This window comes from Xenopus laevis, chromosome 1L (genome assembly GCF_017654675.1).
Source record: "Xenopus laevis strain J_2021 chromosome 1L, Xenopus_laevis_v10.1, whole genome shotgun sequence".
NCBI lineage: Eukaryota > Metazoa > Chordata > Amphibia > Anura > Pipidae > Xenopus > Xenopus laevis.
In genome coordinates, this window is record NC_054371.1 from 97,998,360 (window position 1) to 98,017,348 (window position 18,989).

Consider the following 18,989-nt stretch of genomic DNA (forward strand, 5'->3'; position numbering starts at 1 on the left):
TTGAAAAAATGGAGTATTAGTTCAGAAGATCTGAGAACAAAACAAAGAAAAATATTATATTGGAAAATCTTCATTTTGTTTCCCCAGTTGGTGTCAAAGATTGTCCATTGTTAGAAGAAAGTATTACATTTTTAATGAGCAAGAGGATGCCCAAGAAATATTGGGACATAACTGGGGAAACAAAATGACATATGGCTTTCACTACAAGGAAAACTGTTTTTAAGAGGCAACATGAAATACTTGTGGACAGAGAGTGTCCATGGGGGTGCGGTGTTGAGGAGTCACAAGAACATTTTCTTATAGAGTGTTCAGTGTCTTGTTCCTTGAGAGAGAGCGTGGCAAATCACCTTAATATGGATCTGATTAGAAATCTAAACTTCTCAGAGTTCTCCTATGGAGTGGTAGAAAATCAAAGGGCTGCCAACAAGGACAGAACAATCCTATATATAATGATTGCTGTTATACGCTACCACTTGTGGCATATGAGATGTAAGATGACTACCAGCCAATTGTGCCTTTCAATTGAAACAGTGACTGAAACCATTTGCAGAGACATTGTCTTTATTAAAACCAGGGATCAATATTATGAATCTTACAAAAAGACGTGGGAAAGTATTTAATTTCCATTTGAATGCTTTGATTTGTTCTTGATTGTTTATCTGATTGATATAATTCTGAATAATTTTAAATAAAATTCCCTAACACAAGATAACTGCTGCCTGGTAGATCTAAGAACAGCACTCAATAGTAAAAACCCATGTCTCACTGAGACACATTCAGTTACATTGAGAAGGAAAAACAGCAGCCTGCCAGAGAGCATTTCTCTCCTAAAGTGCAGGCACAAGTCACATGACTGGGGGCAGCTGGGAAATTGACAAAATGTCTAGCCCCATGTCAGATTTCAAAATTGAATATAAAAAAATCTGTTTGCTCTTTTGAGAAATGGATTTCAGTGCAGAATTCTGCTGGAGTAGCACTATTAACTGATGCGTTTTGAAAAAATCATGTTTTCCGATGACAGGATCCCTTTAACATTTAAAGAGCGACTCTTCAATGAGTGCCAAGAATTTGGGAACCTAAAGGTCACACCAAAACTTTAGGAGCCTGTGTGTTCTGTACTGGCTGTTGTATTAATTAACATCATACAAGGTTAAATAAACATAAATTTTACTCGTGTGTGTGTCTAAGTTACTGCTCACTAGCAGTAAATCAAAAGTTTTAATCGTTGATCCCAGGGTCAGACTGGGGGGCCCGGGGCTGCAGTTTCAGGGCCCCCCTCCACGCGTGTGGAAGGAAGAACAGAAGCAGCATAGGGTGAGGATCTGCAGTATAGGGTCCGGCCCAGTCCGAGCCTGGTTGATCCTGCATATTTTTCATAATGTTAATACATAAAAACCTGTTTATAGTTATTATCATGTAAAGTATAATATTTATAAAGAACCAACAAATAAACAGGTGTATGCACTGAACATACAAATACAATACAGATACCAATAACCAATACCAATAACTGGGCACAAAGTGTGCCCAGTTTGGCCCAAAAGAGATTACAACATAAAATAAGAACAGTTATGAGATATAGGGTGTGGAAATGGGCAAAATCAGAAGTTGTATGTAGAAGATGTGTAACCTTTTACTTTAAGGCCCCTTTTATTTATTATAAAAGAATGTAAAGCACTGCATAAATGCTGGCTCTAAAAAAATAAATCATGAAGATAAGTTGAGAGATGTGGATTGGGGCAGTGGGGGGTAGTTCAAATTTTATTCTGAAAGGTGGAGAAAGCTAGTCAAGACACTGGCGGATTGATTGGCAGCTGCAGTGTACAAGCCAAACTACAGTATTCATTTTGGACAGGAGAGTTTATTAGAAGGAAAGGCAAATTAATAGAGACCGTTAGAGAAGTCAATGTGTGGATATGAAGGTAAGAGAGCAGCTGTGCGGGGGTGTTCCATGTAACATATAGGAAGCCGACCTCACACTATGATCTGTATATATTCCAGTTTGATTTCTGCACACTGTTTAAAAATAAACACAATTGCATATAGATTCTTTAAAGCATGTGACATTTACCTCATTCCCTCGCTCAGCTTCTTTGTAGATAAGCTCATACTTTACAATGCTGTCTTGACGTGGAGGGCTCCAGGTAAGGCCGACGCTGGTCTCCGATTTAGCTTCAGCTCTGAAATTCATAGGCTGACCTGGGACTAAAGAGTTGTGAGATACCATGTGAGACAGCACATACCATGCTGATATATATAACACAAAGATTCTCTCAGATCTCTTAAAAAACTCAATCTCCATTCAAAATTCATTCAAAATTCAAAATCCATTTTGCAACTTCGTTTTAAAGGAGAAGGAAAGTCGTTTAGCACTTGGGGATGCCAAATGTTAGGCACACCCAAGTGAATGTATTTACTTACCTGAAACCCCGGGCGGTGCTCCTATCAGCAGAAAACTGCACTGGCACGGAGTCATTCCAGCAAGCACCACGGATCACTCCTCTTCCGGCCTCTTCTTTCTTCAGATTTCCTGGGACAGACGCATGCGCAGTAGAAAGAAAAAGCCGACTTTTAGTTAAAGTTCAGCTTTTCACTCTAATGCACATGCGCAGAAGCGAAGAAAGAAGAAGCTGGAAGAGGAGTGGTCCGTGGTGCTCGTTGGAATAACTCATGGGCTGGTGCCGTTTTCTACTGATAGGAGCACCAGCCTGCGGTTTCTGGTAAGTAAATACATTCACTTGGGGGTGCCTAACATTTGGCACCCCCAAGTGCTGAACGACTTTCCTTCTCCTTTAAGAACATTCCAAGTCCACATTCCAATTCCACTTACTTTCATGACTCTACACAGGAACACGAATATAGGAAAAAAGCACTGTCCCCAGCACTTAACACATACCCTCATTAACAATGCTGACACCATTATTGTTTAAAAGGGAAATAATCTCCATGATATTGGGTTAAACAGCTGTTGGTTGCATCTATGGTATCAACATTTTTCTAATCAAAACCCAATATTAAAAAGTCACATGATGCACAACCAACAAGGTTACCACCCATTTTGGTAACAGCTGCACTGAATCCCTTCTCAAAATAAGTGTAATCAAGGTAGCTCTATTCCCTTCTGTACTGAATTGCCATTTTTAAGCAGTTCTATAGCCATGTATATTAATTTTTTTTTTTTTGCTCAATGAATAACTAAAAGCCAATACTGTGACTATTTCTTTCGAATGCAGGCTTTCTTACCTTTTGGCAATGATGTAAAAATGTATTCTATATTTTAGCCAGTAACCACCTGTACTAGCAGTGACGGGCAGTTGCCATTAAATTGAATGTTAGCGAACATGGGCGGTTTCAGGCATTTATCCAATGCAGAGAAACTGACAGTTGTGACATTAATTAAACATAGCAAAAATAATTAACTTTAAAGAAACCATTTTAAATCTCTTTCAGTGTTAAGACCATGTTGGGGCAGAATTTTAATTTGTAAATCCTCTCTTTATGGTTCTCCTCAACAATAAATAATAAACTTTTTTATTCCCTCATTCTTGGCAGATCAACTAAATGTTTGTGCTTGCTGGTGTATGTTCCTAAAGTAGTACAGAACCATTAAAAAAACTACAAAAAAATCTACAGTTAAATAAGGGGCTAAGGGGCAGATTTATCAAGGGTCACATTTCGAAGTCATGGGAGTTTTTTTTTTGAACTCCCATATCTTCAAAATTTGAATAAAAAAAGATAAACCCTTGATAAATCTTCCCCCTAAGTATACAATAAGGCCATGCATATACTAAACACACAAAGGCAGGAGCTAGAGCAGGTACTTGGTAATCAGCATGAAGTGGTTGGGCAGATTTTCCCCAGTCATCTGTGACATACAGTAGCACACTCTATGGGGCAGATTTACTAAGGGTCAAAGTGAATTAGAGGGAATTTTCAGAGTAAAAATATTAGAAATTCAAAGTAATTTTTTGGATACTTCGACCATCGAATAGGATACTACGACTTTGAATTTACTTCGATTTTGATTCGAAGTAAAAATCTTCGAATATTCGACCATTCGATAATCAAAGTACTGTCTCTTTAAAAAAAACTTTTGACTTCAAACTTTTACTTAAATACTTTGCCAAGTTAAACCTGCCGAAGTGCTATGTTAGCCTATGGGGACCATTTTCTTAGTCTTTATACATCGAATAAAAATCGTTCGATCGATTGCTGAAATCCTTCGAATTGTTTGATTCGAAGGATTAAATCGTTTTTAAATCATTTTTATTCGACTGCAGGATTGCCAAATTTGCTGAAAAAACTTCGAATTCGATGGTCGAATTTTGAAGTTTTTTCTACTTCGAAATTCGACCCTTAATAAATATGCCCCTATGATTGTACCCATGTCCATTTTAAAGTAAACAGAGTGAATTGGTTTAAACACTACATTTAAACATTTTGCAACAAGGAACATATTTTAGCAAATTATTATCTTGTAATTTATTGTACAAGGAAGCATTTCTTTGCAGCTATAAATAAAGAGAGACCTTGAACAAATATGTGGAGCAACTCTTCAATTGGCCTCCACTTTTTCTTTTTTTATAGTTTTTGAATTATTTACCTTCTTCTTCGGACTCTGCCCAGCTTCCAAATGCTCTGTAAAGCTACAAATGTATTGTTATTGCTACTTTTTATTACTCATCTTTCTATTCTTTTTTTGAGGTTTTTAATGACAATAATAAATGAAAACCAATCGCAAATTGTCTCAGAATATCACTCTCCACATCATACTAAAAGTTAACTCAAAGGTGAAAAACCTTTTTAATGATCAGTAGGGAGAGAGTGTAATCAAGTAATGATACACGGTAGCCAGCATTTTGTCATGGTTACAAAATGCCAGAAAATACCCAGCTACAGACAATACTGAGAATTCTTTTTCATCAATGCCTTTGTATGCATTTTTGAGCAATTGCGAGATTTCCGTGTTTTAGCAATTCTTAGTACTGTCTATGGCAGGGTGTTTTCTGGCGTTTTGTAGTCACAACAAATCACAGGCGATATGCAGCACTGTGTGTCATTGCACTAATATCTCTGTATAGAAAGATAGGGCCTAGAGAATGGAAAGCAGTATTTAAGGGCAATTGTAACTAGTGTCATATCAAGTGGCAGAATAATCTCTCAGTTATTAAAATTATTTCTTACTTCATTGTTACCATGTTGTTGAAGAGGGAAAACTACTATTGTTCAAAATACTCTCTTTGTAAGACTAAAATGAAATTATGTTTAAATCTTATATATCACTGTGCAAAGTTAGCACTAAATAAAACACTCACCTCCTTGTTGGGTTTTCACTTGAATGGGATCAGAAAGAGGACCATCACCAACTGAGGTAAAAGCTAAAACTCGAACTGTGTATGTCTCATGTTCAAGTAAGCTTCCTATAGTGGTAATAAGGCTATCATCAACATTGTATTTTTGCCAACTGCTGACTGGTTGATCAGGCTCCATAGTATAGTAAACTCGATAACCCCTAATTTGTCCATTTGGCTCAACTGGCTCCTCCCACTGTATTACCATGGTAGTGGAGCTCAGCATTCGGCCTTGGACATTCCTTGGTGCACTGGCAGGTGCTTGCTCTCCAGTCCGAGTCACTACTGGTTCACTTGGGGGCCCCTGACCAATGGAGTTAACTGCTGACACCCAAATTTCATATTCAGAGTTGGGACTAAGTCCTCCAATGCTGTATCTTGTTGTAGTAATGTCCTCTTTTATCTGGTAAGGTCCATCCTGGCTTTTGGACTTATATTCTATGACATAATAGGACACAGGGTCAGGGTTTCCCGAGTCCCAGGTTACTGTGATGCTGGTAGCAGTGGTTTCTGTCACCACTGGAGTTCCTGGTGCTTTAGGAAGAGCTGAGAAAGCACAGAGTAGTAAACAGAGATGGTTAGAAACAATAAGAAAATAATCAACAACACTCAAAATTATCCATGCTATACTAGCTGGCTCCTTAGAAGCCATGCGTAACACCCCCTATAGAAAGGTCAGAAACACCCCTGAAATGCCACCTGTACTTGCAGCCACACAGAAGGTGTGGGCGGCTGCCACCAGACTGTCTGCTGGCTTGATCCAAAGAATTTGCAGCACTCCAAGAAATAATAAAACCACCTTTTCAACCTTACTTACTAGGTTACCTTTATTTTCTTACATAAGGCTCAGAAGCAACGTTTTGGACCTGCAATGGTCGTTTCTCAAGCCTTGGGGAGTGCTGCAAATTCTTGTAATGCATGTGAAGGCAAACACATGATATGTCGTGCACCCCATTAAAGGATAAACGATCACTGAGGAGCTGGGCCAACAAGGAATTGTGTCTGCTGTCTTGACCCAACACCCATTACCATACTCCCCTTTGTGGAGAAACTCCAAATATCCCCATTTGCTTTTACTACAAGACTTTCACTACTGGCCAAAACTGGGGGCTAGGCATTTATCAAACCTGTTGATAAGAGGATAGTTTTCCCTTTGACTCAACTTAGAACAACTCTGAACCAGGAAAATATTGAAATGTTCTCCTTCTTCCAATTACGCCACGCATCTGTGGCCCAGTTTGGCTCCGCGAGGGTCCAGACAAACATGTTATCCTGTGAAGCTAGGCTATAGGACCCAAATCCACTGGAGACAAAATGGTACAATTTAGGATCATTCACAGAACCTATATCATCCCGTTAAGACTCAAAGTCATGGGAAGGAATCCTACAGCGAATTATCCAAAATGTCAAGCGCCAGGCGCAAATTTCTTCCACATGCTGTGGACATGCCCAGCAATACACAAATACTGGTCCAATATAATTAAATATATAACTAATCAAGTTCTACTTCCAGGTGCCCTTACCCCAGAGTTCTGTCTACTGGGTCTAGTGAATGAACTAGCCCCCGTATCAAAACCAAAACAACTGCAATCAGATGGATGAACCCTGCTCCCCCTACAAGGAAGGAATGGATTACCTTAGTAAACAGCAGACTGCCAGTGATGAAACTGACATATATGGCCAGACAATGCCCTCAAAAGTTCAAGGCAGTCTGGGCCCCTGTCTAGAAATTAGCCCAGAGGCTGAAGCCATAGTGTGAGCTCTAAGTGTAGTCATGCTTGTCTAGGAACCTGAAAAGGCAAACCTTATTATTCTTGGTAGCCTTTCCGTGAATCTGATGTTATATATACATTTCTATCACAATGTGTTCTGTATAACCTTGTATCCTTAATGCCTATATGTTACTTGCCATAATATTGATATGTTTCTTTATTTTTTTTCTTCTTTCCTTTCCTTATTGTTTTCTTGTTTTTGTGTATACAAAAATGCCAAAATAAAAACCTTTAAAAAAAAAAACAACACTCAAAATGATCACCTACATTTACCAGAATTGCAAAAAGGCAACTGGATTTTGAAAAACATCAAGCATAAGTGCAATATTATTTTATGATGGCTATGGAGAATGTGTGGGCAAAAATAAACAGAACATAATCCATAGATGAATAAACGGTCATTATACCATAACAGGTCAGGCATCTGCTTCATGACTTCTGAACATGGTTTAACGTAAAGTAGGAGAGATGTTATTCCTAATAATGGACCGTAGAAATGTTTTCCCCTTAACCGAGAAGGTTACATGGAAAACGACAAGTGATCACAAAGCTACATGAATTGTTAGGTATTTAATCTTCAGCACTGTGGTACAGTGGCAAGCACTGCTGTGCTGCAGTAATGGAGTCCAGCATTTGGCACCATATATTTTCTTTTTGCATTTTTTAAGCATAGTTTGGTTTTCTCCCACACTCCAAAACAAACAGGAGACCATAACTGGCATTTCAAGATATTGATAGTGCATGTGAACTATTCCACTGGAACAACACATATATAGAGAATAAAATAAAACAACATTGGCAAACACAAGACAAAGGACCCGCATTCCAAAGTGATTGATTAGATCTAGTTCTTTTTAAACTCTTTAGAATTTTTCCATTTTTTTAAGAAAATATGCATTCACATTATTGGTTCAGGAGAAAAGGTAAACTGCTCAGGTTTGTATATAAAGAGCACATCAAGGTTTACTCCTAAAAATGAAAATATGACCAGGTGACCAAATTTTTACACCACAATGTTACCTCTTCACAGGCAGCACTGTGTAGCCTGATGATCAACAGTAACTGCCAAAGTAGTTTAGATCTAATTCTCATACAGAGCAATGCAGAAAATAAAACACTGCCACTAAAAATGAAAAAATTAAAGGTAAGTTAATTTCTAGGTGATAAAAGTGTTTCAGATGCACAAAAATGCACTAAATAACTGATGAACTAAATATTCAAAACAGTTAAAGAAATTATATTGACAACATTCTGTTTATGACTTGCATGAAGCAAGGAGTTATACTTACATTTTACTGTGATCTGTGCTACAGATTCAATGACACCAAGGCTGGACATTGCAACACAAGTGTAATTAGCAGATTCCTTTACATTAGTGAGTTCTAAAACATTACGCCCCACTGGCATGTCATCTTCTGGTGTTAGGTCCTCAGCACCCACCATCCATTTCACATATGGCATGGGTGAACCCACCGCAACACATGTAATGTTAACATTTCCACCTGGCATAATCTCATGGCTCACTGGAAGGATGGAAAATCGTGGAGCAACACGACGAACTGCGAAAATGCACAAGGATAATGAAAAAAAGAAAAAGGAAAAAAACAAAAAATGTAATACAAATTTATCAAAAAAAATTCAAATATTAAAAAAATAAACTAAGGGACTTGAAAATACTTCACAAACAATAAAATATAATATATAGAGACATGAAGCAAAAATTCATAGCAAAAGGGTTCCATATATGAGGAATACACCCATCACAGCACAGATATTACACAAAAATTTATTAGTAATTTCTCATCTTTAACACATTTGACATTAGATGGAAGAAATTACATAGTGCTTTATTTCACAGTGCCTAATCTACGATTCCCACATTATTTATAATGTATTTCTTGAACAGTCCATCCTCTAAGTGAATGCTGGGAAGTGTTAAGCTGTCACTGTACATCATGGACATGATCTGTAAAGAAGAAATCTTAAGTGTACTAATACATATAGGGACAATACTACTCTACACCTCTAATAACAGAGATACTGCTAAATTACCCAAAGATTTCCACGTTTACATTAAGTGCAACACGCATGAAAAGAAAAAGATGAGAAATCCTAATGAAATTTTTGTGGTTTTTGGGTGTAAAAACCCTAATAAAGCCCTTATAATCTGACACGGTTTCATCGATAGATGCAGCTCTCAGAATCACAAACATCATGCAGAATAGGAATAAAAATTAACAGAAAAAAAGTAAAAACTGAGAAATAAAAAGGGGAAAGACAAAAAGGGAGTAAGAGAAAAATGTAGAGGAATATAACATAAGGGCAACTAGCAGATGCCCAAATTAATACTGAATATAGAAAAACATATTTGGGGTAGGAAAACCACCATAATGCTTTATATTATAGCTGATGTGACTAAATGTGATAAACACATTATCACATCAAAACCCTCACGGAGTATTCAACAAATTGTTCATAATAAAACAAGGCAATGGACTTTTAAACTGTGAAAAAAAACAGTGACATGTTCTGTGCATCCCCATTGCTGATAGGTGGATACAGCTTTTTAGACCTCACGAGTTAGAATGGATTAAGGGGTTGAGGCAGCCCCAGTATCAATGACTCTGTTCTCTGAAACATTCGTAAAGCAATACAGGACAAGCAGAAAAAGGGTTTGCCACAATTAAATCTAATTATACTATAGTTGGTTTACAGCATAAAGCAATTTTTCAAAATTGACTTAAAACAAATCTGAAGGAGACACCTTCTAAATTAACAATGTTGCCTATAAGGCAAATGTTGGACAACAAAAAGAGTTATCACTCACACTGCCTAGTTCAAATCAATCAGGTATTGTTTTATCTGTATTTTTCTAGAGATTAAACTACAAACTTATCTATTCAGACATATATGGTAACTAAGGGTCAGGGGGCACACAGGAATATTCAGGGAGATTAGTCGCCCAGTGACAAATCTCCTCTTCTTCGGTGTGACTAATCTCCTCAAACTGCCTTCCCTGCCTTCCCGTCCAGTGGCGGAACTACCGAGGGAGCAGGGGGTGCGAGCGGGCCAGGGCCCGCACCCCCTCAGGGCCCCCCGGCAGTCCGTTCGCCGCTGAAACTGCGGCGGTACGGAGGGGGACGGGGCCTGGCTGCGCGTCATGCACCAGGGCCCGCCCCCCTCAATGAACGCTACTGTTCCCGTCAGCTAAAATATAAATCGCCGGCGGGATGGAACTCGGCGCAATTGGTTATCCGAAGTCGCCCCTGAAGAAGAGGAGATTTGTCGCCGGGTGACTAATCTCCCTGAATCTGCCTGTGTGCCCAGACCCTAAAGCTGGCCATAGACGCAAAGATCCGATCGTACGAATCGTGGATTCGTACAATTTTCGGACCATCTGTGGAGAGTCCCGACATTTTTCGTCCGTCGGAGATCGGTCGTTTGGTCGATCGGACAGGTTAGAAAATTTCTGTCGGCTGCCGATAATATCTCTGCGTGTATTGCCGATCGTACGATTTTCAGAGGGAGACTGTCACTAGTGTTGTCAGACATAAGTATCGTACGATTGCCGTCAGGGGCAGAACATTGGGTGATCTGTTCTATTTGATCGGAATGGTAAAGACTTTGATCTGAATGGTTAGTGGAGGGTCGGGAGATGGGAAAGTCCGATCGTACGTTGATTCGTACGATCGAATCTTTGCGTCTATGGCCAGCTTTACAGTATGACTCCAGTATGAACATTCCCTAAGAACTTAATTAAACATTAAAAAAATATTTTTATCATAAATTGTTAGCATTCCTTTCAAATATTAACTCCACCATGACACAGAATATTAAAAAAGATTTCTAAAGAACAGAGTCACAGAGCCCTGCCCAAACCTCAGGCACACCAAACACACAATGAAAGGGAAGTGAAAACAAAAGGATCATGCTGACAGAACAAAGAAGAAAAGTGCTGATGGGGGCTGGCATGTGAAGAGAAAAAAAAATAGGAGAAAAGCTGACTAGCAAGATATAGTGAGCTAACACATTAAAAGACTAAGCAGCATAGGACATATACACTGTATTGTCATGGAAACCAGACAATAATCGCAACAACAGGTTTTGGACATTACATTTTTTAACAAAAAAATACGAATAGATCTGAAATCCAATATAATATATCGGAGTCCGAATAACAGAATTAATCAACTAGTTTTGAGAATTACTGGGTGAAGTATACATCTGTATGCACTCAAAATTTAGGATGGGACAGAAATATTCCCAGAGCACATTTATAAATGGACAATTTAGGTAGGATGCCCGTCTGCAACTACCACTAACGGCTATGAAAACTGTAACTACAATTTTAACACAAACCAAAAAAAAAACCAGAGAGCATACTCTACTCTGAGTACACATGCAGCTGCAAAAATGACCACAAAAACAATAAAAATGTAACAAACATATGGAAATTACTTTTCGTTTCTGCTGAGTTAACTTTGCCCTCCCAATTGAATATTATGCCAACAAATAACTTTAGAGTAAATATACATTTTACAAAAATGTTCAATTAATATTACTATATTTGTTCAACCATAAGCTTTTAAAAATTAATTATGCATAAAATACATTGGAAATGCTTTCCCATAAGTAAATTTATCATTTTTGTAAATATGCTCCTATGTAACTGCTTCACTCCACGAATTGAAAGTTTGATACTAGGCAGGAAAAAGCACACACACAAATCCTAAGGGCTATTTTGCATTTGAGTAAGTGGAGAATATTTTTTCATCCCAGAGATGAAAGGAACAAAAAGGCAGTAAAGTTACATATCATATTAACTGACAAGTAGGTTTTGGAAGGTAAGTGCTCTGTGAGTGTTCATTTTTTTTCCATGATAAACTAAGATTTAGAAAAAATAATAAAAAATAGTAACAGCTACAGGGAAACAATGACTGACTTTTCAAGCACCACTCAAAGATGATTTTTTTTTAAAAAAAAGTACAATTTAAAAAAAATAACAATAAGAATGAAAAAGGGAACAAACAATAGTGAAAAAATAGTTAACAAAAACAGTTTGATGTGAGCATTGAAAGCATAAAAGAGTAAAATGATGTCATTGCACTCCAACAATCAGCAAGCCGAGGCTCCAAACAGGGTGGGATACAGCAGATATTATCAAACCATTTTGGCGAGACAGGAGTTGTTCCGTCTTACTCCAAAATGAAGAAGGGAGGGAAAGAAAGAGGGGAGCCCAAAATGTGCAGCCTCTACATTACTAGTGCAGATTAGTTTACACCTGTCCTCCCCTTCAAAAAGAGGTTCCCAGCACTTTCACTGGTAACATACCAAACATTAATTTAATTATGATTTAATACATTTCCAATTTCACTTTTTTCCATTTTACTTTCTGTTTTTCTGTTAAAAGATTCATAATTTTTTTCTATTTCAGCTAAAAGCTTTTACTATAACAAGCAGAGTTACTGTTAAAAGGTGTAATCTAATATTTGCTCTAAAACACACAGGCAATACAAAAAGGTGTAGGAAACAGGCAAGTCAAGTAATTTCTATCTTTCAGCTCAGTGTTCCTGCCCTATGCTATTTCTTACTTATGTCTAGAATGGATTTGTATTTACCATAGCCGAACCTAAGTATCATATTTTCTTATCTTTAATGAAAAATGATGGGTAGAAAAAGAAAATATAAGGAAATACAAATAACATTTTCACAGCTATATAAGCCCCACCTTCTAAGAGAAGAACATCTTAGGGAAAATTTAAATCAATTAAAGAGATATTTTAATTTGTTGTGCAAGGTATAATTTGCTGAACATCAAAACTGCAAAAAAGGCAACTTTGTGGTGTTGATTATGAATAGATTATTCTGTGCATATTAAATTCAGTTGGCATGCTTTAAATCATTACAAATTTCAAATGATAAAATTAGATGGGCTTATATGTAGAAGCCGCGTGCTAAAATACGGTCATGTAAAATTTTGACAGTACAGCAAGCTGCCAAAAAAAAAACGGTTACTATCAAAAATAGAAAGTTGTTTTTGTGTTTATGCGTTTTTTTCAGGTTTGCTAATGCACACGCGGCGATGCGTTTTCAATAGTCGCCCAAAATTGCCTCAGTTCGCCCGAACTGCCTCAGCATTTTTTCCCCATAGGCTACAGCGCAAAATCGCCTGCGCTAATGCAAACGCAGCGATGCGCTTTCAATAGTCGCCCAAAATTGCCTCAGTGAGGCAACTTTGGGTGACTGTTGAAAACGCATCACCGCGTGTGCTATGACTGGGAAAAATATATAGTAAATTATTTTAATTCAAAGTTAAACACTGTTTTAGGTGTAAATATTATTTTGTTTATGGATGATAGTGATCTTTAATGAAATGGGCTAGGAAATCTATACTCTTTGTTAGTGTAAAGAAAACAGACACTGACACTATTGATTATCACCAGAGGGCAGGAACAGAGACTTTTTAAAAATGTGCTGATTATCAAGGTAAAACAAAACTCTTTCAAAAGAAAGGACACAGAACAGCAAAGAAAAAACAGCAAAGAAAAAATGCATGCAAAGGTAGTTACATTCTTCTTTCATGCATCAGGCTCTGTGCCCAAGCACCCAATAACCATGACAACAAAATGTGCAAAAACCCAGCAACATTACCAAAGGATGCATAGAGAGGTCTCACAATGCAATATCATCTCAGTCCCCAAAGCCCATAGACAGATGTACTGTCCTTCACTGAAGGATTTCTTTGCTTTTTTCTTTAGTTTTAAGAATGTAAAAATGTGGGTAAGAACGTAAAATAAAAAAACACACCAACCTTCTCGTAGCTCTGAGGGATGTTAAGGGGTTTGATGCAGAACACAATGACATGAGGAGAAGAGAAAAAATAGGGGAGACACAGAGAGAGTAAAAAAAGACCTTCTCCAGGCTTTCAGCTGCAAAGTGACTAATCCATTTCTTTAAATGTCTAAACAATAACACATCTTTTTCCTGGAAAAATACCTTTTGATCTGGTACTTCTTCCCACCCAGTTCCTAATGGCTTTATATTTCCTTTGTTAACCAAAATGCAAATGCAAATTCAGTCACAGAACTTCTGTACAGTGACAGTAAACTGTACAGAAGTGTAAGTAAAGTGTAATACCAAGTTCCATTCTTGAGCCCATACTGTCACATTATTGTGTAGGTAGGTATTGTGTAAAAAAACCAAAACAACTTTATCTATATTATTTAGCCTAACATTAAAGAGGGAGACCACCGGAAATAAAGTTACTACTCAATGTAAAACTGTTCTAGAATTTCTTCTAAACATTTATATTAAACTCTTTAACTGTGTACTATTTATATTAAATTCTTAAACAATGTAAGAAAACAAGTAAGCCAATTAAAGAAGTAGAAAATCAACTAATGAATATTTTACCCAAGTGTCTGGCCATCACTAAAACAGATAAATTATTTGTAAACACATTCAAGGATGCAAATTTTAATAAGAGGCAGAGTGCATTCTTTCAAATATTCACAGAATAATTCTCCTTATCAGGAAGAAAATATGCAAGCAATCCAAAGACCTCTTATTTTATTATAGATCAAAGTAGGAATTTTATAGTTGTCATTGGGTCATACTTTGTATGACTGACTATTGTTGAGAATTGGTTAATAATTTTTCCTTCAGTGACACGACTACTGGACCTTTAATGATCACATATGAATTATTTATTGTACCAACAGTTTATTTTCATGGTTAGTATCAGACTCAAGCAGCAGCAGGTGTAGCCTTGTAACAGTTCACATCACTCAGCGTGCAGAGCTGAGCTACTTCCTACCTCTCACGTAAAGATTAGCAGGTGAAGAATAGCGAACTCCGGCACTGTTGGTAGCGACACATTCATACTTCCCCTGATCTGTCTCTTCACTGTTTTCAATCTGTAATGCACCTAAAGTAAAAACAAAAACAAAAAAAAAAAAAACATGACAGCATGGAAATTAAACTACATTTTATATTTTAGATAGTTTTCCCTTGTAGCAGAAATTCTGGAAGCCATCTGACATTTCCAACAGAAGATTTTGAATTCAGGGTAAAGATGATAAACAAACCTAGCGGCAGACAATATAACTGTAGCGGACAAGAAAAAAAACAGCAGTATGAAAAATTAAGTATATCATGTCAGATTAAATGCACCTCATAGTGAGCATGTTCGAATAATTTTTTTTTGCATATATATATTTATTTATATATACACATACACAAACACATATCTGCCTGTTCTCTTATATGATTTTAAAACAAGTTTAGTATATAGAATTTTTTACTGTATTGTAATATCAGGTACGCAAACAGCTAAATCAGTAAAAAAAAAAGTAAATAGTGAATGTACACATGCCACACTTGATACCACAAACTGCAGAAATTTTTGAAACAGTGTAGGTGTGACTGGTTATTTAAAGTTATAAAATTATTTTAAATATCAAATACTACAAGTATAATTTGTAAACAAACAATATTTATGACAGAATACATACACACACCCTCTTAGATTTTTGCCATGACATGGCAATTCATGATGTTTTATTACCTAGGCAATTAATAACTCCATGGGTGGGCCAAAAAACATTGCCATTTGATTTATATTCACTTGGATTTGAAGTGACCAGGTCATTGCAACTAATGAGCAATTACTGTCGTGTTCAGAGAGCTTTGATGCTCACAATTCATCTGGTCAACAAAATCCCCAAAACATGCTTCATGTGCCATTTTGTGCCAGGTCTAGACCTTTCCTTTCCATAACCCTGCATAGCACAGTGTATCACTGGCTGAGCACAGAGTTAAATAGATAAATAAAACAAATGAGACCACCATAGGATAGAACACAAACATATAAGGAGAAAAATAGTCAGGAATCTAAAGGAGAGAAGACTTGGTCAGTAATAGGTCAACTTGTGCCTTACCTCGTATTGGAGTATTTTCTGTAATGAAAGCAAAGAAGAGAAGTGATAGTAGTGAGGAATCACACATAGTCTTTCAGGCAGCCGGCCAAAAAGGACCATTATCCAGGAAATTTTGCTAGCCAGACTACATAGAGGATTACCGTTCTTAATGGGGTATACACTTAAGTTCAGTGCCATTTAAGAAATGCTACATATCATGTAAGTTAGGATCATAACGGTGAATGTGCAAAAGTGCATGATTTAGAGAAAACAGTGGTAGTAGTACTACCTAATAATTTTAAAGGCACAGTAAACCCCTTTGCCCAACATGAGTTCCATAATTATGGCTTGCACTGAACCTACTTTTTGCCCATCATGAAAAGTCTACGTCTGTCTTGAGCTGAACAGGACCCTTTAAGGTAGATAATTAAATCACCAGTATTAGGAAAGTGGATAGGGTATTCTGTAGCCCAAATTGCTTCAACTGAACAATTTGCCATCTTCATGGTGCCAGAGTTTGGCAGGTAGTTGATTGGGAAGACAAATTATTAAGTGGGGCTTGGCAATATGTACTATCTGGTACTACCACCAGTGGTAGATGGAAGACCTTAAGTGGCAAATTTACTTACCTCCGAAGTTGCACCAGCGTTGGCTTCGTCGCACTTCGCCAGGAGTAGATTCGCCAGGGTTGCGCAAATTCACGAAGATCCGAAGTTACGCACAAGTTACCGATCATTTGCAAAGTTGCGCTAGCGATGTTACGATCAGCAGTTCGAAGTTACGCTAGTGATGCCTAATTTGCATACGGCGCCAAGTTAAAGTACAACGGATGTATATGTAGCAGCAAATACATTACACAAGTCTGGGAAACCTTCCTTCATAAAATAAAATAGAGTTGTTATTTTGCCCTATACATGTGCCCACTGTATAGTTTAGGTGCCATATGTTAGGAAATGTAGGGCGGGAAGGAGGGTACCCCCAAAAAAATTTACAATCTTTTTCAGCCTATCACCCTTAAAAAATGAAGTCCAAAATTTTTTTTGGACTTAGAAAAAATGTCAATTTTTTTTGAAGCAAGTACTATCACTGAATTCTGCACTGAAATCCATTTCTCAAAAGAGCAAACAGATTTTTTGATATTCAATTTTGAAATCTGACATGGGGCTAGACATATTGTCAATTTCCCAGCTGCCCCAAGTCATGTGACTTGTGCTCTGATAAACTTCAATCACTCTTTACTGCAACAAACAAAAATGGGAAGTCTTTAAAATGCTGCTTAATAAATATACTTGTCAGTATATTCCACTTGTAAGCAAGGAACATTGTTGCAAAGCAAAACCTTTTTGGTTCAATAGAAGCGTTGGTGTTGAGGTGGGTAAGAAAAGACGTGCTTTTAAGGCTTTCAAGTTAGCTGGTACAGCCGAAACATTTATAAGGTACAAGGAGGCCAATAAATCATGCAAAGAAGCTATAAGGCAAGCTAAATTTGCTATAGAAAAGGATATTGCAGCAAGCAGTAAAAAAAATCCAAAATTATTTTTTAAATATGTTAATAGTAAAAAAATGAAGCAGGAAGGGGTGGGACCCTTACTATCAGAGGGGGGTCAGCTGGTTGATGAAAACAAAATAAAAGCGCAGATTCTGAACTCATATTTTTCATCTGTCTACACAAATGAGGAACCAGTAAGTGAAGGTTTCCTTCTTAACAGTCCCAATTCTAGTAATACAACTAATGATGCATGGTTCACACATGAAGAAATTCAAAAGAGACTTGAACATGTTAAGATTAACAAAGGTCCAGGGCCAGATGGTATTCATCCCAGGGTAATTAGCGAGCTTAGCTCTGTGATTGCCAAACCTCTTTACTTAATTTTTCAGGATTCATTGAGATCTGGCATAGTGCCGAGAGACTGGCGAATTGCTAATGTGGTGCCTCTATTCAAAAAAGGATCCCGTTCTCAGCCACAAAACTATAGGCCAGTTAGTCTGACGTCAGTGGTAGGAAAGCTTTTCGAAGGGTTAATAAAGGATAAGATACTGGACTTCATAGCAAATAATAATACTATGAGTTTGTGCCAGCATGGTTTTATGCGTAGATCTTGCCAGACTAACTTAATTTCTTTTTATGAGAATGTAAGTAGAGACCACGATTCTGGGATGGCAGTGGATGTGATTTACTTAGACTTTGCTAAAGCATTTGATACAGTGCCACACAAAAGGTTACTGGTTAAATTAAGGAATGTTGGCCTGGAACATAGTATTTGTACCTGGATAGAGAACTGGCTAAAAGATAGACTACAAAGAGTGGTGGTAAATGGAACATTTTCTAATTGGACCAGTGTTGTTAGTGGAGTACCGCAGGGCTCTGTACTAGGTCCCTTGCTTTTCAACTTGTTTATTAATGACCTGGAGGTGGGCATTGAAAGTACTGTTTCTATTTTTGCAGATGATACTAAATTGTGCAGAACTATAGGTTCCATGCAGGATGCTGCCACTTTGCAAAGTGATTTGTCTAAAATGGAAAACTGGGCAGCAAACTGGAAAATGAGGTTCAATGTTGATAAATGCAAGGTTATGCACTTTGGCAAAAATAATATAAATGCATGTTATACACTAAATGGCAATGTGTTGGGAGTTTCCTTAAATGAAAAGGATCTAGGGGTCTTTGTAGATAACACGTTGTCTAATTCTGGGCAGTGTCATTCTGTGGCTACTAAAGCAAATAAAGTTCTGTCTTGCATAAAAAAGGGCATTAACTCAAGGGATGAAAACATAATTATGCCTCTTTATAGGTCCCTGGTAAGGCCTCATCTGGAGTATGCAGTTCAGTTTTGGACTCCAGTCCTTAAGAGGGATATAAATGAGCTGGAGAGAGTGCAGAGACGTGCAACTAAATTGGTTAGAGGGACGGAAGAAATTATGAGGGTAGACTGTCAAGGTTGGGGTTG

General features: G+C 37.4%; 1 protein-coding gene across 22 annotated transcripts in view; it reads right to left on the minus strand.

Moving 5' to 3' along the window:
• The window catches only part of LOC108711853 (receptor-type tyrosine-protein phosphatase S), a 554,677-nt gene that overhangs the window by 288,792 nt on the left and 246,896 nt on the right, over positions 1–18,989 (minus strand). For 11 of the 22 annotated variants that reach the window (XM_041560777.1, XM_041560762.1, XM_041560744.1 and 8 more), the window contains 6 exons: positions 16,063–16,080; positions 14,940–15,050; positions 13,935–13,946; positions 8,413–8,682; positions 5,316–5,897; positions 2,072–2,205 (listed from right to left, as the gene is read on the minus strand). In XM_041560777.1, coding sequence (XP_041416711.1) covers positions 2,072–2,205; positions 5,316–5,897; positions 8,413–8,682; positions 13,935–13,946; positions 14,940–15,050; positions 16,063–16,080 — 1,127 coding nt within the window. The remainder of the gene's footprint in view (positions 1–2,071; positions 2,206–5,315; positions 5,898–8,412; positions 8,683–13,934; positions 13,947–14,939; positions 15,051–16,062; positions 16,081–18,989) is intronic. The other 11 variants (XM_041560819.1, XM_041560807.1, XM_041560795.1 and 8 more) reach the window with 3 other exon arrangements.